At 38.4% G+C, this 16058-nt stretch overlaps 1 protein-coding gene across 1 annotated transcript; it reads left to right on the top strand.

Annotated features, from left to right (window-relative positions):
- The first annotated feature begins 514 nt into the window (after positions 1 to 514).
- Positions 515 to 15677, top strand: LOC146459693 (uncharacterized). The gene is made up of 5 exons (XM_085089185.1): positions 515 to 853; positions 10846 to 11203; positions 12207 to 12587; positions 12917 to 12976; positions 14626 to 15677. Exons 2-5 carry the CDS (start codon positions 10901 to 10903, stop codon positions 15022 to 15024), a joined length of 1143 nt encoding a protein of 380 aa, XP_084945311.1. The 5' UTR covers positions 515 to 853; positions 10846 to 10900; the 3' UTR covers positions 15025 to 15677.
- Positions 15678 to 16058: the final 381 nt, after the last annotated feature.

The raw sequence follows: 16058 nt of genomic DNA, 5'->3' as shown, positions 1-16058 counted from the left end.
ATTCCGATTTAAGATTTTCTTTCTCTCTGACTTCCTCACTCTCTGTATGTAAAATATGCATCTCTAAACACAATCACGAAGAGAATGCCATGGCCTGCATGAGAGTCCGTCACAATTGTTGATGGATACAAGAAGCTATTGTCCTCATTGTGGGTTTAAAACAATTCGAGTGAAACTTTTGATTCACAACACTACTTAGCAAGATCTTGACTGCTCATAAAATCAAACTACAAAAGCGGAAAAGTAAGGAAAATTTACACGGTAAAACGCGTATTTGAATCGAAGGGCTGTTTTTGGATAACACCATTTAGTGCTCATGCGCTGGAGTGTTCATCCACCAAAAAGTGAACTATAGTGTTGCTGGTTACTTATGTACAAAGTAAATCGGCTTGCTTGTTGAATTAACTTGGAGTAGTCACTGGTATGAAAACCGCCGAAGAAGCGTGACGGAATCGCTGACCTGTTGTCATTACATTCCCTGATAATGATAGAACTGGGAAACAATATACTCAAGGCGCACGAAACTGAAAGCCAATCCCGGGGTTCGTGTTAACATTGACAGAAACTTAACATTACAACTCCAAGAGTCCATAACAAGCTGTGGATTTATCACAACGAACAAGTGTGTTCAATTGAACTAATGGAATCAGACTTTTACAGCTAATTCTGACAGAAGTACACGAGCTTTAACTTCGAAAGTTATATAGCATAAATTTTCAAGAAGAGCATTTTTCTGGCCTTTTCCTTGGCAAAGAAACGTTTTACATTGAAGATAGCAAAAACAATAAAGAGCCATATATTCAGTGAAAAAACGCTGTTGTTGAAGATCACAGATAGAAATGACATGACAAAGGTAAGTCCCATTATGCTCATTCCACAGAACTAAATCAGCTGTAAATCCGGCCATAACGACAGCACCGTAGAATTACTCAGTCGAAAGCAATGGAGCCACACTGAAGCCAAATAAAAAACATATTATAAATCTTATCTACGAGAAAAATTATTTCTACTGATGTTCCCTTTAAAATTGTTGCTTTGTTCCAAGGCGACCCAAGACACATTATCGACACGAGTTCAAGTTTTCGTTGCTTTAGTTTGGCATCATTCCCGATGCATCTTTCTTTAACCCAAAACTATTTCACTAATTTACTTGTAAATTGCAATTGGAGAATACGTAAATGCTATATATTGAACAACAATTTCTTTAGGCTATCCCATGACAGACGGATATATAATTTGCTCGTGACAGTAAAAAAGCTATTAAAAACCTGAATTTTCGTGAATTTACCGCAATCTAGTAACTCTGGCGGGAAATGATTAATCCAGATTGTGGCCATAAATCTTTACGAGCATTCAAAAATCTATTCGTTTCCGCTGCGTTTGTACTGTTGCGGAGGTCAGCGACTTTCTGCGCCCTAGTGTAGAAAATATAGCTTTGCGCTTAGATTTAATGTCCTTCCAAAGGTCTTCGAATAGTACGAAGAAAACTCTTATTGACACCGGTTAGCTGTTGGAACACAGTCGCTGGCGGAATAGCAAGCGACCATGACATTAACTGACATTAGATCTGAGATTTTTCTGGCATTTTCTTTTGCAAAGAAACGTTGTACATTTAAGATAGCAACAATAATAACGAGCCGCATATAATCAGTGAAAAAACGCTGTTGTTCTGGAACACAGACAGAAATGACATAACAAAGAGCCATTATCCCCAGTCAGATTACAGAAAACGTGATTTTTCGTGAATTTGCAATCTAGTAACTATGGCGGGAATGATTATTCCAGATTGTGGCCATAAACAATGATTTTAACGAGCATTCTAAAATCTATTCGTTATCCTAGGCGTGCTTTCTTGTTATTGTACTCTTGCGGAGATGTTAACCCTTAAAAGGGTTTACTTAACATTTGCCATTGTGAAACAATGCACACCAAATGCTATGTGGTTTTCTTCAATGAAACCAACTCAGCAGGGTTTCAGGCTATCAGGGAAGTAGCTATTGAAGTTATATATAAAAATGCCCAACACATCTTCGAACATTTTGATCTTGTAACAGCATTTTACATTCCGGTCTTGTCCTTACTCGATCTTGTCTGTACATGCTGGCTTCATCGATGGTCATAATAATCAAACCTTTTGAGATACCGGCTACCAATGACAACCTTTTTTGTGACAGAGCTTGCACGTATTCTTACTGCCAACAGACCATACATGTTGTTGCGGAGCCGCACCCCTCGCTTTCTTCCCAAACACCATTGTAGGCCTCACACAACGTTTAACGAAAGAATCGAATTAGACTATGAAATCAATTTTAGCGTGAATTTACCTGCGGAGTGAATTTAGTTAGAATTTCTCAAAGTTTACAACGCTTCAAAATGGCGCATTCAAAGTTTGTAGTTGTTGTTGTTGTTTTGGTTTTTTTTGCCACTGGATTGGAATGATTATTCTTATTCAAACTCTGCAGTGTGTCTCACGATCACAAGGATTGCTGAATAATAAATTCTCCATTATCCTTGCCCAAACCTGCCGCGATATTTATCTGAACCATCAACCAGGCCTCACAAAGCTAATTTCCGTAATAAAGCACATTACACGCTCTTGAGTTAGCATGAACTGAAGCAGTCTATATTATATATGTCTGAGGTCGAAAGCGAAGCATTCCTTGGCTAGACAATTACGACAATTAAACTTTATGACCAGGTTAACATGAACAGAAATAGCTTCAGTTGCCATTCCTTATTAGTGCTGAACAACCCGTCGGTTTAATTCAAAATTAGTGTTCCAAACGTACTAAAATCTACAAGGAACGATATAACACATCGACAAGAAATTGCAAGTCCTTTTAAGTTCACGGGTATTTATTATTCCGGAATCATTAATTGCCCCTGAATATGCCAAAAATCTTGCTTATCGACCTTATCAACATTGCTCGTTTAAACAATTTTATACTTTCGCTGAATTGTTCTCTCATATTTGGTTACGACACAGATTAGGATTAGTTCTTTTCTAATTCTTGCTCTTCCTGCACAAAATGATCAGCAACACATGGCTGAGTTCCTTGATTGTGTGCTACTGAAATTAGAGGTCATTAGCTTTTGATCCCACTGATATATACAATTTAGTCCATCTACAACCTTGAGCAAAACCTATGGGTAAAATGAAGTTGTGTTCATCGTCATCATTTTAAGCTGCACTAATTAAGCTAAGTGAAACGTGGAGAAGCTATTCTCCAATTTAATCATCCTTACGATTCGCGTGCAGAATTCTCTCATGTTATTCAGTGGGCCAACTAGCTTGTTTCGGTTTTTTGGTATAGATTCATCGCAATTATCCATTCGGGCACTTGATTCTGATTTAAGATTTTTCTTTCTCTCTGTCTTCCTCAATCTCTATATGTAAAGTATTTATCTCTAAACACAATCACGAAGAGAGCGCCATGGCCTGCATGAGAGTCTGTCACAATTGTTGATCAAGCAAAGACTATGTATGGATACAAGAAGGTATTGCCTTGATTGACGGGTCTTCATGTTGGGTTTAAAACAATTCGAGTGAAACTTTTGATTCACAACACTACTTAGCAAGATCTTGACTGCTCATGATAATCAAACTAACGCGGGAAAAGTAAGAGAAATTTACACGGTGAAACGCGTATTTGAATCGAAGGGCTGTTTTTGGGTAACACCATTTAGTGCTCATACGCTGGAGCATTCATCCATGATTGTTGAATTAACTTGGAGTAGCCACTGGTATGAAAACCGCCGAAGACGTGACGGAATCGCTGACCTGTTGTCATTAAATTTCCTGATCATGATGGAAATGGGAAACAATACACTCAAGGCGCAGGGAACTGAAAGCCAATCCCGGAGTTCGTGTTGACATTGACAGGGGAAACTCAACATTACAACTCCAAGAAGTCGAGTTCATAATAAGCTGTGGATTTATCACAACGAACAAGTGTGTTCAATTGATCTAATGGAATCAAACTTTTACAGCTAATTCTGACAGAGGTACACGAACTTTAACTTCGAAAGTTATATGGCACGGACTTTCAGTAACTAACTGTTAAACTGTTAGAACGGAAGCTATCGTATGTAAAACTTGTTTACCAAAATCAGCTAAAATCTATTTTCCAGTTTATGGAGGTTAGCTGCAAGGTTAGAATCTGCAACTGATCCTTGTCAAATATCGCACACAATACGATTAAATGCAAATGCTTCTATTATTGAAAACAAACAAACAAACAAACAAACAAAAAAACCTAAAGAAAGCCCCCCCCCCCCCCCCCTTGAAAGAGCCTTCCAGGCCTAGGTTTTCTAGCTTACCTAGAACATGATCAGTTTCGTCCATTCAGAACTTCGATTCTTTACCAAATCGAACCGATTAGAACATGATGCGATTCCGCAGTGAGTTAACTGCCAACAGATCGTCTTACAGTATTAAACCTTCCAAAAATTTGTTTTAGATCGTTTTCGATATGACAGTAAGTGTCAAATGCTCTGAAATCTTGATAACAGTAGTTAGAACGCAAAAATTATATTTGAGAACTATTTCAGTTCACAAGGTTTCTCCTTCATATCATTGATTATGTATACATCCGGTGTTTCCGCATAGCAATAAACGGTAAAAATTAACACATGTGCTCTACGTATTTTGTACACTTAACAAATCGTTACTCTGATGCTGCAAGTTCTCGAGGTTTTAGCGTCTTCAGTTCAACAGACGTACTATAAAATAAGAGACTAATTTAATTAGCAAGAAAATTCTACAATAAAAGATAACTCCAGAAAAAGAGTAAACTAAATGCGTCCTTCCGTAGTTGACCATCAACATGATTATACGTATGATCAGACGCAGCCAAAGGCATCGTGATAGCTATTGTCAGACAGTCAACATTACGACATTTCATAGTCTTTTCCCAGCTGTCATTTTGATCCAGTTACTTATACATAACGAATGTCTTAAATTTTACAAACTTCTTGTATCGAGAAAGCCGAAATATTCAGCTTGTCAAGACGGCATGGGACAATGAAAAGAAAAGCCTGAAAATCCGACGAATCGAACCTAGCATTCGGTCCTGTTTACTTTAACTGTTTCTTGAAGATGAGGTAACCAAAATTTTAGAAAGGCAGCGTAAATGAGTCGACCGTAATGAATAAAGTCGTTTGATGACCACCTCTGTGCCCTGCAAATTGACGAATATGTTCACTGTCCTTGGGTAATCCTTCCCAATTAAGTGAGTTTTCTTTTATAAATTTAAAGGCACCTTAACACATTTGGGAAAATTAAACAAGTATTCCAAATTGTGAAATCGAAAGTGAAAGCGGACTATATGATTAAAAACCATTTGATCTTGCTGTTCAGGGCCAGCCAGTACGATCGAGCCAGAAATGTCTTCATTTACCATTCATTATCTACAAGGTACGTGTCGAATTATCAAAGTTATTCAATCTACAAGGATCAGCAGTGCAAATTGCAAGATCATCATCACGAGAAAATTATAGTTTTTTTGGAAATCTCACAATCTGTAGCCATTTTTCCACTGATTGCACGTTTTGGATCACGGAGGTCGATGAGGAATTAAGACGCTTACCTCAGTTCGTGGGCATGCATTTATTTCCACGGAATCATCGTAGTCATCAGTACTGCTTTACCAGCATATTGTTTTTCGTTCATCCTCTGAATTGTCTAAGCATCTGAAAAAATTCGACCCTTCTTTCTTCTTTCCGTCCGTCGCTTCAGAGGTGACTGTATGTGGTTTACGCAGCAGTTCTGATTTTGTCAATACCTAAGTTCGGGCTGTTAAATTTTAATAGTGCACCGCCACCTAAAATAGAATAAAATATACTCTACTTAACCAACAACATCAAGGACTGAAAAAAGTGACAAGTAAAAAAAGGTTAATGTAACCTCAGAAAATAGTTTCGACTTGGGTAAACACGCCAGCCAGAAAAATGCAGATCAATTATAACTAAACAACCTTTCTCTACGAAAGGTGAGTTCAATTAACCCAGTTAGCATCGAGATTCAGTTAGATTATTTGACTGTGCAAATTCTTCCTTTCTCAAAAAAAAAAAAAATTATTCACATACAATGGAGCAAGCTCACAGGCTGCGTATACCAGATGATAAATCAGGTTGTTTGAACTATTTGAGATATTGTGTTTCAGCCACGCCAGTCATCTTAAATAAAAATGAAAATCGTCTATCTTTCCTGGTTCTTTAAACACATTGCGCTACAATTCTTAATCATACAAAAAGTCGAGATCAAAGATTTGTTGAAGACTGGTTTGTTTTATACAACCCGGTGCTGTCTTAAAATCATAAAATTAATTGTTGTCTGTATATAGAGTGAGGTTAATAACTAGAATTAAACGGCACCCTCCTCAAAATTACAAGATGGTTATAAACCATTAATGGAAGTCTTGTAATTTCCATTAGGCTGCGAGAGCGTATATTGCTCTTTGTTTTAGAAACATCTGCTTACCTTCGCTTAGGTTAGGTTTCGACGCCGTACATCTCAAGTGTTGTATTTACAACATCCTCCATTTTAGTCTTCCTCCCTGTAATAAGTAAAAAAGAGCTTATTGAGTCGAGAAATCTGTCACGGTCTGTTGTAAAATTGAACTTTGTCCGTCCGATTGCACACATGGGGATGGGAAAAGTGATGTATATATTTTCTTGACCTTTCTAATGTTAGGTCATACCTACACAACAAAGGATATGGACACCAAAAGGCTCACTGACTAACCTAAAATCCATCCAAGTTTCCATCATAAATGGAGACGACATCTCAGCTTCAGGGTTATATAATGAATCTGTTTCATTGTTAATAACTGCTAAGGCAATACCGAAAGAAAATAGAACTGGGAAACAGTGCACTCAAGGCGCACGAAACTGAAAGTCATTGCAGTTCGTGTCAACATTGACAGAAACTCAACATTACAACTCCAAGAAGTCGAGTCCATAATTATCTGTGGATTTATTACAGCGAGCAAGTGTGTTCAATTGATCTAATGGAAGCAGACTTTTACGTGTTTCTTACTTTTTTGCGTTCCTTTCTGGCTGTGAGTGCATCAGTTGTAATACGGACAGTAAAGGCTGGTTTCTAGCTGCTATGAGAACTTTGGGACACTCTGAGTCGGTCTATGCTCGCGACATACACTTTATGCCCTTGAACACGTGAGTTCGTTGTCAGGCTCATTAGTAGTTGACATTTCAACAAATCTGATACGATTATCGTCAATTCACGTGTACTTAATTCGTGCACGCGTTAGGGGTCGTACTGGAGACGTTGAAAACTAACCGATAACCAAACATCCATGCTTTTGCTAGAAAACTAAAACTAGTGTTCCAAATTCTGAAACACGTGAAACACGTGGAACACGTGAGTTCATTGTCAGGCTCCTTAGTAAGTTGACATTCCAATAAATCTAACATATCTGATTATCGTCAAATCTGATTATCGTCAATTCACGTCACGTGTACATGCACGCGTAAGGGGTCCACCTGGAGACGTTGAAAACTAACCTATAACCAAACATCCATTCATGAAGTGACACCTTAGTTTGTCATAAGGAGTATTTCTCCGTAGTGTTACTAGTGGAACTTAGTGTCTTAGCTAACAGTATGCATAGGAGTAATTGAGGATTCAGCCATTGACGCAACCCCTATTCCTCCCTGGTATTGGACACGCTATGTGGACGACCGTTTTTGCATCATTTAGGAGGATGCTGTAATACATATATTTAGCCAAGCCATAAAAGCGGAGTTCCAATTTTTTCATAGCATTTATAGAAATCTGCCTAGCGTATGAACGTAATAACCTTACCAGTTCCTCATCCTTTCTGCAGTTATATATACAGCTATTTCAATTAACGTTGTCGGATTAAGATCAAGCTAAAAGACAAGACCGCAATGTTTTGTGGGATTATTTTTTATGAATAATTTCATCAAAATCATCCCTGCAGGTGCAGGTCATTGTACTGCTAATTAAAACCTATTGTTTTCTCCAGGCATGACTGATTTGGATGAATTTATTCATAAAAATCCCACGTAAACTTTTGGTCTTGTCTTTTAGCTTCATGCTTTGAACCGACAACGTTAATTGAAATAGCTGTATATTTTAAGTGCATATGCAGGAAACTGCCCATCAACAATAACAATAACAATGTAATAGAGAGGGCAACATGTTTTTGAATGCTGATTTGTTGTAACAGAGGGCAACTTTTCTTAATTTTCCTTTCCCCGAGTGCAAAATTACTTACTCCTGATTGGTCGATTAGCGAAAATACTCGCTCCGGATTGACTAGTTCTACATTTCGTTGGTTTCTTCATTTTGTGTCCAAAAACAACGAATTCTTTCAAGTTCTTTGGAGTTCGACTGTTTAAGCCGAGTTGTTTGTACCACAAATACATGGAAATCAAGTGCTGCAGCTAGAAAGAAAATCCCTAAACGTTAAGTTTTCGTGTCTCTTACAAGAAACAGCAATAGATTATTTGTGTCAAAGCTAAAAACTTGAATCGGATTGACATTTGTTTAGCTGGGAGACTGAATCATTCATACAGACCAAGTGCTTTCACTTCGCTACTTCTTCTTACAACGAATGATAACCGAGAATAACAGTGACCTTTTGGTGGGAGAAAAGAGCGGGTCAAATTCAGTGGAAGAAATTTATCCGTAAGTTCCTTCTTTAGATCCACCGTTTGTTATTTTTAATCGATCTATTTTCGCGGATTTTCAAGCGGTAGGAAGCTTCACAGCGCAGGCGAAGAATTTAATTAATGCCTGACATTAAGTTTTATCGTTGTTAATTTACTCCTGATTTGAACTTTTATTCTCTCTTCATTACATATGTGTAATTTTACAAATCCGTCAATATTGCTCCTACTGAAACCTAAATAAACGTCAGTCAAGAAAAGGAGAGCACGGGAATATCACTCTTGGTTTCTTGGCACAGAATTGGTAGAAGTTGCGTTCAATTTAACAGAGAAAGAAATATTAACCGTCGTTTGCTTATGTTCTTAAATTAGGTCATTTCACGTTGCTGTTTTGCGGAGGAGGCAAACAAATGTACCAAAACTCAACGGTTAAAAACCAATTTGCCTTTACGGTCGAATGGACGATCTCCAAGTGCAGACAGTCATTGCGATCTACATTTTGAATCTATCGTTGCAAGCAAGTTTATTTCGCCTCGACGGAAAAAAGAACAATTTGACTCAAAGGTCGAATTATTTACCTAAGCGGACACAGATTTTGACACAACTGTCAAATTCATTGCCTCAAAGGGCGAAAAATACTGTAAATGATCTGTCTTAACGGGCAAAGAATAATGCGTGTAAACACTACAACTCTGATACTCTTTTTCTTTTTCTTCCCACGTGCAATTTTACGTGACATCATTGCAGGCGTGGATGTCCTAAATAATATTAATAATAATAATAATAATAATAATAATAATAATGATAATAATAATAATAATAATAATAAAAGACAGCCAAGTGCGCATGCTTCCGATCTCACATCTGACAAATTTTTAGGTTTTTTCCGCTATTGTGAAGAATAGTGTGCTGGCTTGCTAACACTCGCCAGCGATTAGAAAGAGTGACAGCGTCACGTATGGCGAGAGAGGGATGCTGTTCCAGATCAACGGGCCCTAATAATAATAATAATAATAATAATGATGATGATGATGATGATGATAATAATAATAATAATAATAATAATAATAATAACAATAACAATAACAATAATAATAATAATAATAATAATAATAATAATAATAATAAAAGACAGCCAAGTGCGCATGCTTCCGATCTCACATCTGACAAATTTTTGGGTTTTTTCCGCTATTGTGTGCTGGCTTGAGTATTAAAGACAATGGACATGCAAGTTATGTTTCTGTCTGATGAGATACTGAGGATTATCACGGTTGAGGTTGAAGAGAGACTCGGAGACTCTGAACGTTAAATGAAGGGAAATCTTCACATTCAAGCGATAAAAACTACCTGATCTTGTGTGTGTCTGTGTGTTTTGGGGTCCTTTTACCATTTTTGGCCTTCTTTGTCGTCAATTTTAACCCCTTCTGTGAGCGAACCTTAAAAATAATCAGTCGCTGCTGTTGTTAGCCATGACGACAGCACACAATTCGGTGACCATTTTGACCATGTTTTTGACGCATGCGCTTTTGGTGAAAGGTCAAATAAAAAATCTGGTTGATGAGATTTCATCATTCCCTTTCCAGAACGGCGATCCTTTTGGCCAGCGGAACAAATAGACGTTCGTAGCGCTGGCCAATCTCGTACCTAGGTTCCTCAGGCTCTCTGGCTAGCGGTTCGTCGCCGGGAGAGACTCTGGGGTACTGGAATTCTATTACCGCAGGATTTCTGCGGTAAAACAATGGAAGTCATTACGGAGCTAAAAGAGAGCAGGCAATCAAAAAAAAAGTAAATAAATAATTTTTTCGATTTCTCCGGAGTCTCTGCTGGCGCTCACCCGCTGACCAAAAAGCCTGAGGACTCAGGGTACGATATTAGGCGCTGGCCAATCTCGTACCCAGGTTTCAGGCTCTTTGGTTAGCGGTTCGTCGCCAGGAGAGACCCTGGGGTAATGGAATTTTATTACCGGATTTCTGCGGCAAAACAATGCAAGCTGTTGGACAGCCAATCAAAAACTTTATTTTTTTTTATGATTTTTTTTTAATTCTCTCGAGTCTCTCCTGGCGACCAACCGCAAGCCAAAGAGCCTGAAGACTCTCGGTACGAGAATGGGCGCTGGCCGAAAGTATCGCGGTACTGGGGACGAAAATGATGACATGTTATTGATTGATTGTTTGTTAATATCTTTTACAGACTTCTCTATTTTTCAACGCTTTAACGTTGATGCAAAAAGGCACACGAGGTTGAAATGTTCTCTTCTAAAGAGTTATTTGATTGTAACTGGAGGATGGACGAAAACACTACTGAAAATAACCAGCACTACCCATTAATGTTTACAAGTGGGATGCCTGTGAAACAGGAAAAAGGAGAGTCATTCTCCCAAGCGACCTGTCATCATGCCGCTCCATTGCCACAGGATCCCAACCGCTATACAGACCCTTTGGGTTGTATAAAAATAACCAATGTCTTTGTTCAACTGCCACCGATGACAGACGTTGGTACTAGGACCAAGGAGCGCATTTTCAGGTTAATGTACCCTGTAGAAATAAAGGTGAGAATCTTATCCAAGTGCTTATGTATAGCTCAATGAAATCACCAGGAACAAGGTCCTGAGATGACAGTGGAGTCCGCAGATGCGTGGTTATTTCTCCAACTTTTGTAGCTACCATTTCATTGTAGATATTTTAGCTTAAACGTTTTCTCTGCAGTGAACAACGTATCATTACCGTTACGTTAGGGTATTACTGCTCCTGGGCACTATCTTCCCTCCGTGCTATGCAACCCACATCTATGTAAAGGAAGAATCATTGAGCTTCAGTATTTTATAGAACATGAAAATTATTCCCGTATTTGATTGATTGATTGATTGATTGATTGGTCTATTGATTGATTGGTTGACTGGTTGATTGATTTATTGATTGATTGAATGATTGATTGTTTGGCTGGTTGATTGGTTGGTTGATTGATTGATTGATTGATTGATTGATTGATTGATTGATTGATTGATTGATTGATTGGCTTTTTTAGTTACACTCCTAAGGCGTTCTCCTTCCATAGAAAAGAAAACAGGAAGTTATGTAATTCGGTAAGACATGTTATAACAGCCTTCTGACAGCTGTTTTAAAAACACAGTTAAATGGAAATTTCAACAGCTTAACAAAAGAAATGCAAAACGATAAGAGAAATATTTCCGACAGAACTAAAACTCTTTTTATGGAAAAACTGCGCTCAACCTTTTACTGGAAGGCAATATAACTTTATCTATTGAAGTTATCGTTATTTTTCACGAAAACCTCTAATTGCACAAATGTCACAAGAATGTGAATTTAAGGTAAGAAAACTTTGAGTGTGGACGATTTAATCCAGGAAAAAAGTTAGCTGGCTTGAACTGTAAGATTATAATTTAATTACAATTCAGTTATAATTGAACTGTATCAAGAGTACCTAAGAAGAGTCTTGACTAATCAATCAATCAATCAATCAATCAATCAATCAATCAATCAATCAATCAATTAATCAATCTGGTATCACCTATTTTATCGTTTCCTGTGTAGGAAATCGTGCCTGAAGATGAAGACGCTCCAGTTAGTCATGTGACTTGTAACCAGATGCAAACAAGAAGCTTCCAGATGCAAGGCATCGAAAACAGTGCAGCACAAGCGGTCTACCGACCCGTATATAATTACAGTGGTGGTTACCGTCCACAGGGATACCAACAGGATCCACAGCAGTTGATTCACGTTCCAATCAGTAACGCTGATGCTATTAACTACTACTGTCCTGCCCGGTGCTGCCGGGTTTGCCACATGTCATCTTCAAACGTTTCTCCTAACTTAGCAGTCTTTGATGAGGAAAACCAGCGTCCCAGTGTAATTATGGCGCCCGTGAAGCGAGAAAATGAAGCCCCTTCGATTGTGACTCATGTCCCTTCACAGGTAAAGGAGCCTGAGAAATTTCATGTTATTCAATTTCAAAATGAAATAAAACTAAGGAACAGGACGGAAGTCTTGTGAGCCAGGACAAAATCGTTTTTTTTGTTTTTTAATTTTGAAATACCAATGTTTAGGCCATTAGAAAGACCAGCAATAGCTTTTCAGTAGCTTCCAGCCAATGGTCACGCTTTACGACTTTATGTACAGATCCGGCCAAAAAAAAAAAAAAAAAACTCCAAACATCGACCGTCTCAAAATTTGACTCTAAAGGAGTGACAGGATTGTAACAGTGCTAACTCGACTATATTGTAAAAAAACATTATTTTAAACAGGTTGGTGGCAACCTTGTCAAGCCTTCAGGAATCTGCACGGAACAGAGAACTAAGCAATTGGTAAGTACTGGAAAACTAGATTTTTCTCTTGTCTCCACACAGGTGAGCCGCTGGAGCTGCGAGAAGCAACCCTGTGATAGACCAGCAGTCCTTCCAGGGTGATTAAGTACCGTAATCCTCCTAACTGTGCAGAACCTTACGTTTACAGCTGGTTACGCAATTGCGTAGTCCTTGCGCAATTTTCCTTCTTTCTTGTTGTTTGTTTGTTTTGTTTCGTTGACTTTCCCGATGCAGTTTATTACCGCATCAATTGCTTTGAAAGACAAAACCAGTAATGCCCAGATTTTCTTATTATCGATTGTCAAACACTTGGTATGAGCTCAGATCTCAGTATACCGGGGAAAACGCGAATTACGTTCTTAGTCAGGATACAAATAACGCCCCATCAGCACTAATGCGTTTACAAAAGTGCCCGTTTTGATCTCGGCAAAAACGTCGAAGCAAACTAGCGTTTTCGTATCGTTTTCACCTATCCACACTAAAACGCTTGAAAACGATGAAAACGACTGGGACCTGGGATTGCGCATGTGTTAGCATCACAAGACCATCCGCCATCTTTCATGGATAGATGCTCCGATTTGGACGGGAACAGATGGCATGTGACGCTTTTTACGTCACTTTTTTCAAAAGTCTCCGTTTTCACCCGTCCACACTAGAAACGAAGCGCTTTCAAAAGTCTCCACTTTTGAATTTGAAAGTCTCCGTATTCATCGGCGTTTTCGGGCGTTTTAGTGTGGACGAAAGGTGAAAACGCATGAAAAGATATGCGTTTTAGGGTTAGGGTTAGCACCGTCCTAGCACTGTATGTACAACAACGGTGTAATCAATAACATGTGAATAATGAATCTAGGACAATGGGCTGTAGGAAGCATGCAGTTCGAGTATAACCGTATAACCATAGTGGCTTGCGGAGCCAGGCAGCCAGTTGACATAAGTATTAAACAGAAATAAATTACAAGAAAGCTGAAGCACAAATGCACACATAAAAAGAAAAAGAGGAGAGGAAAACGCTAATTCTTCGCTATGAGGGAAGTCTAGAATAGACTTATAGCGACCTCATAGCGACTGGCTGACAAAAGCAATCAACAAACGACAAAGACAATGGTCCCTCACTAACTGTGAAACAACAGAGCTGCGTGATATACAGCTCCAATGAAATAAGAAATCCTAAAGAACTGTCTAAATAACCACGAAACTAGCCTGCGCGCAACGCTGGCATGTTTGTAACGCCTCGGTGTTTTAAAGTCTATGCCACCCACATCTCGTGGGACTTCATCTGCCTATTTAAGCAAACTATTCCTGCTCTTTGGTCCTTCTCGCCAAATTACGCCGTTCTGGGATTTCAGAATGCTTTTTTTACCCGCCCACCTCCCCTTCGGCGACGCGTCCTACCTTTCCTTTCTCTGTCTTACGACCCTCTATCTTTGCAAAATCTCGCCTCCCATATCTTAATTCAGCAAAGGTAGTGGGTAATTGTAATGACAGTGAAAATGGTTTACGCTCTTGGCGCCAGTTACATGTGCTTGCTTTGAATTCTGATTGTTTCTTTGAGTAGTTAGTGTCAGAGTAATTGTTTTGGCTTTGGTTTTGCGACACTCAATTGAAAACTGCTCTATTTGATGGTTATCAATTTGTGTTCTTTGCTATAGAAAGAAGATCATCCAGACTCTGACGATTCTAAAGGAGAAAAATATTTCCGAGTGGCCATGGATGGGAAGCTAGCCCGATTCAAGCTCGCTAATAAGGACTGGGATAGAATTTCCGTCGGTACGTTTCGCAGCGGTGGGCGATTGCTGGCTGGGGACTGGACCCGAATCTTCTCCACCAAAGTGAAGAATAGTAACCCATGGTGCGATTTGCGCTTCAAGATCAACCACATGAGAACGGGCAATTCTCGTGAGATGCACTCTGCACCGTTTCACAGAGGGACTGGTGAATGCAAGCGTCCTGAATGTGGACTGAAAATTACATTTGTCATCCAGGAAAAGAGAGGAAAATACGTGGATGTCAAGTACATCGGAAATATTTGCCACAAAGTTCAGGAATGAAGTGAAGTCACTGATGATAAGAAAGGAGCAAGCGAGATTTGTTGCCAAATCTTGAGATCGCAAAACTGAATCGTAATCACAAACTTTTAGTACGTTGATTCTTTTTTTTTTCGATTTGTTATTTAGTGCAAATTTTTTTTTAGGAAAAAAAAAAAAAGGTTTAGTTAAGCCATAACTTAAGGCCATAAAGCAAGGAAATAGTGTCTTGATTTTTAAGGAGAAAAATATACCAATAATTATAGCCGAGAAGTCAGCTCATTAACGACAACGAAGACAGATAAGATATTGTCTGACAACAATATTTGTTTTAGCACAATATAACGATCAGTTTTACTCAATCAACTGATGCACGCTTTACTAGAGCACAGTATTCTAAGTATGATAAGATAATATGGCAATATAGAGAAAGTGAAGAAAATAGTGATAGCACGATTATTCAAGAATACCTTTATTGTTACCAGTTGTTTGGCTATCAAGTAGAAAAAGTTTGTATTTCTTCTTAAAACCATTGTAAGGCAGACACTTAACTGCCATTTGGAATTGTTTCCCAGGTTTGTGATGCCACTATTCTAAACCGTGCCAATATAAATATACGGCACGGAAACGATCAGATTTATTGTAAGTGTTCTTTAATTAAAACAGTTTAAGTCTCATACGAGCTTTGAATTATTTAGTAATTGAATTGAATTGATTGCTTGCTTGACTGATTGATTGATTGATTGATTGATTGATTGATTGGTTGATTTGCGGAGGGTTTGGTTTATTTGACCTAACTAATCAGCTTAATTCGCAAACAGTTTTCGTTAGTTCTTTTAACTACTTAATGGTCGCTTTCCATTTCCTAATTTTCGCAGTCCAGTCCACTTAATTTTTAAATATTTGAGCATGCGTAAACTCACTAGACTACGTCGCAGGCTAGAAATCACGTGAAACTGATCTCATCACATTTTGATATGAGCGAAAAATCTCTTATAGAAAAGGAAAATCGCTTAAAGACATCAGTTGTAAAAGCAAAACTGTAAAGGCTTCTATCA

The sequence above is a fragment of the Pavona decussata genome, unplaced genomic scaffold (genome assembly GCF_977016875.1).
Source record: "Pavona decussata unplaced genomic scaffold, jaPavDecu1.1 SCAFFOLD_217, whole genome shotgun sequence".
In the NCBI taxonomy this organism is placed as follows: Eukaryota; Metazoa; Cnidaria; class Anthozoa; order Scleractinia; family Agariciidae; genus Pavona; species Pavona decussata.
The sequence above is the reverse complement of the archived record's forward strand: the minus strand, read 5'-3'. Positions and strand labels throughout refer to the sequence as shown.

Bases quoted from the DNA above. Each gene is read 5' to 3' on its own strand.
- LOC146459693 (XM_085089185.1), top strand. From the start codon at position 10,901: ATGTTCTCTTCTAAAGAGTTATTTGATTGTAACTGGAGGATGGACGAA. The intron at 11,204-12,206 runs GTGAGAATCTTA...TTTCCTGTGTAG, and splicing joins TGTACCCTGTAGAAATAAAG to GAAATCGTGCCTGAAGATGA. The intron at 12,588-12,916 runs GTAAAGGAGCCT...TATTTTAAACAG, and splicing joins TGACTCATGTCCCTTCACAG to GTTGGTGGCAACCTTGTCAA.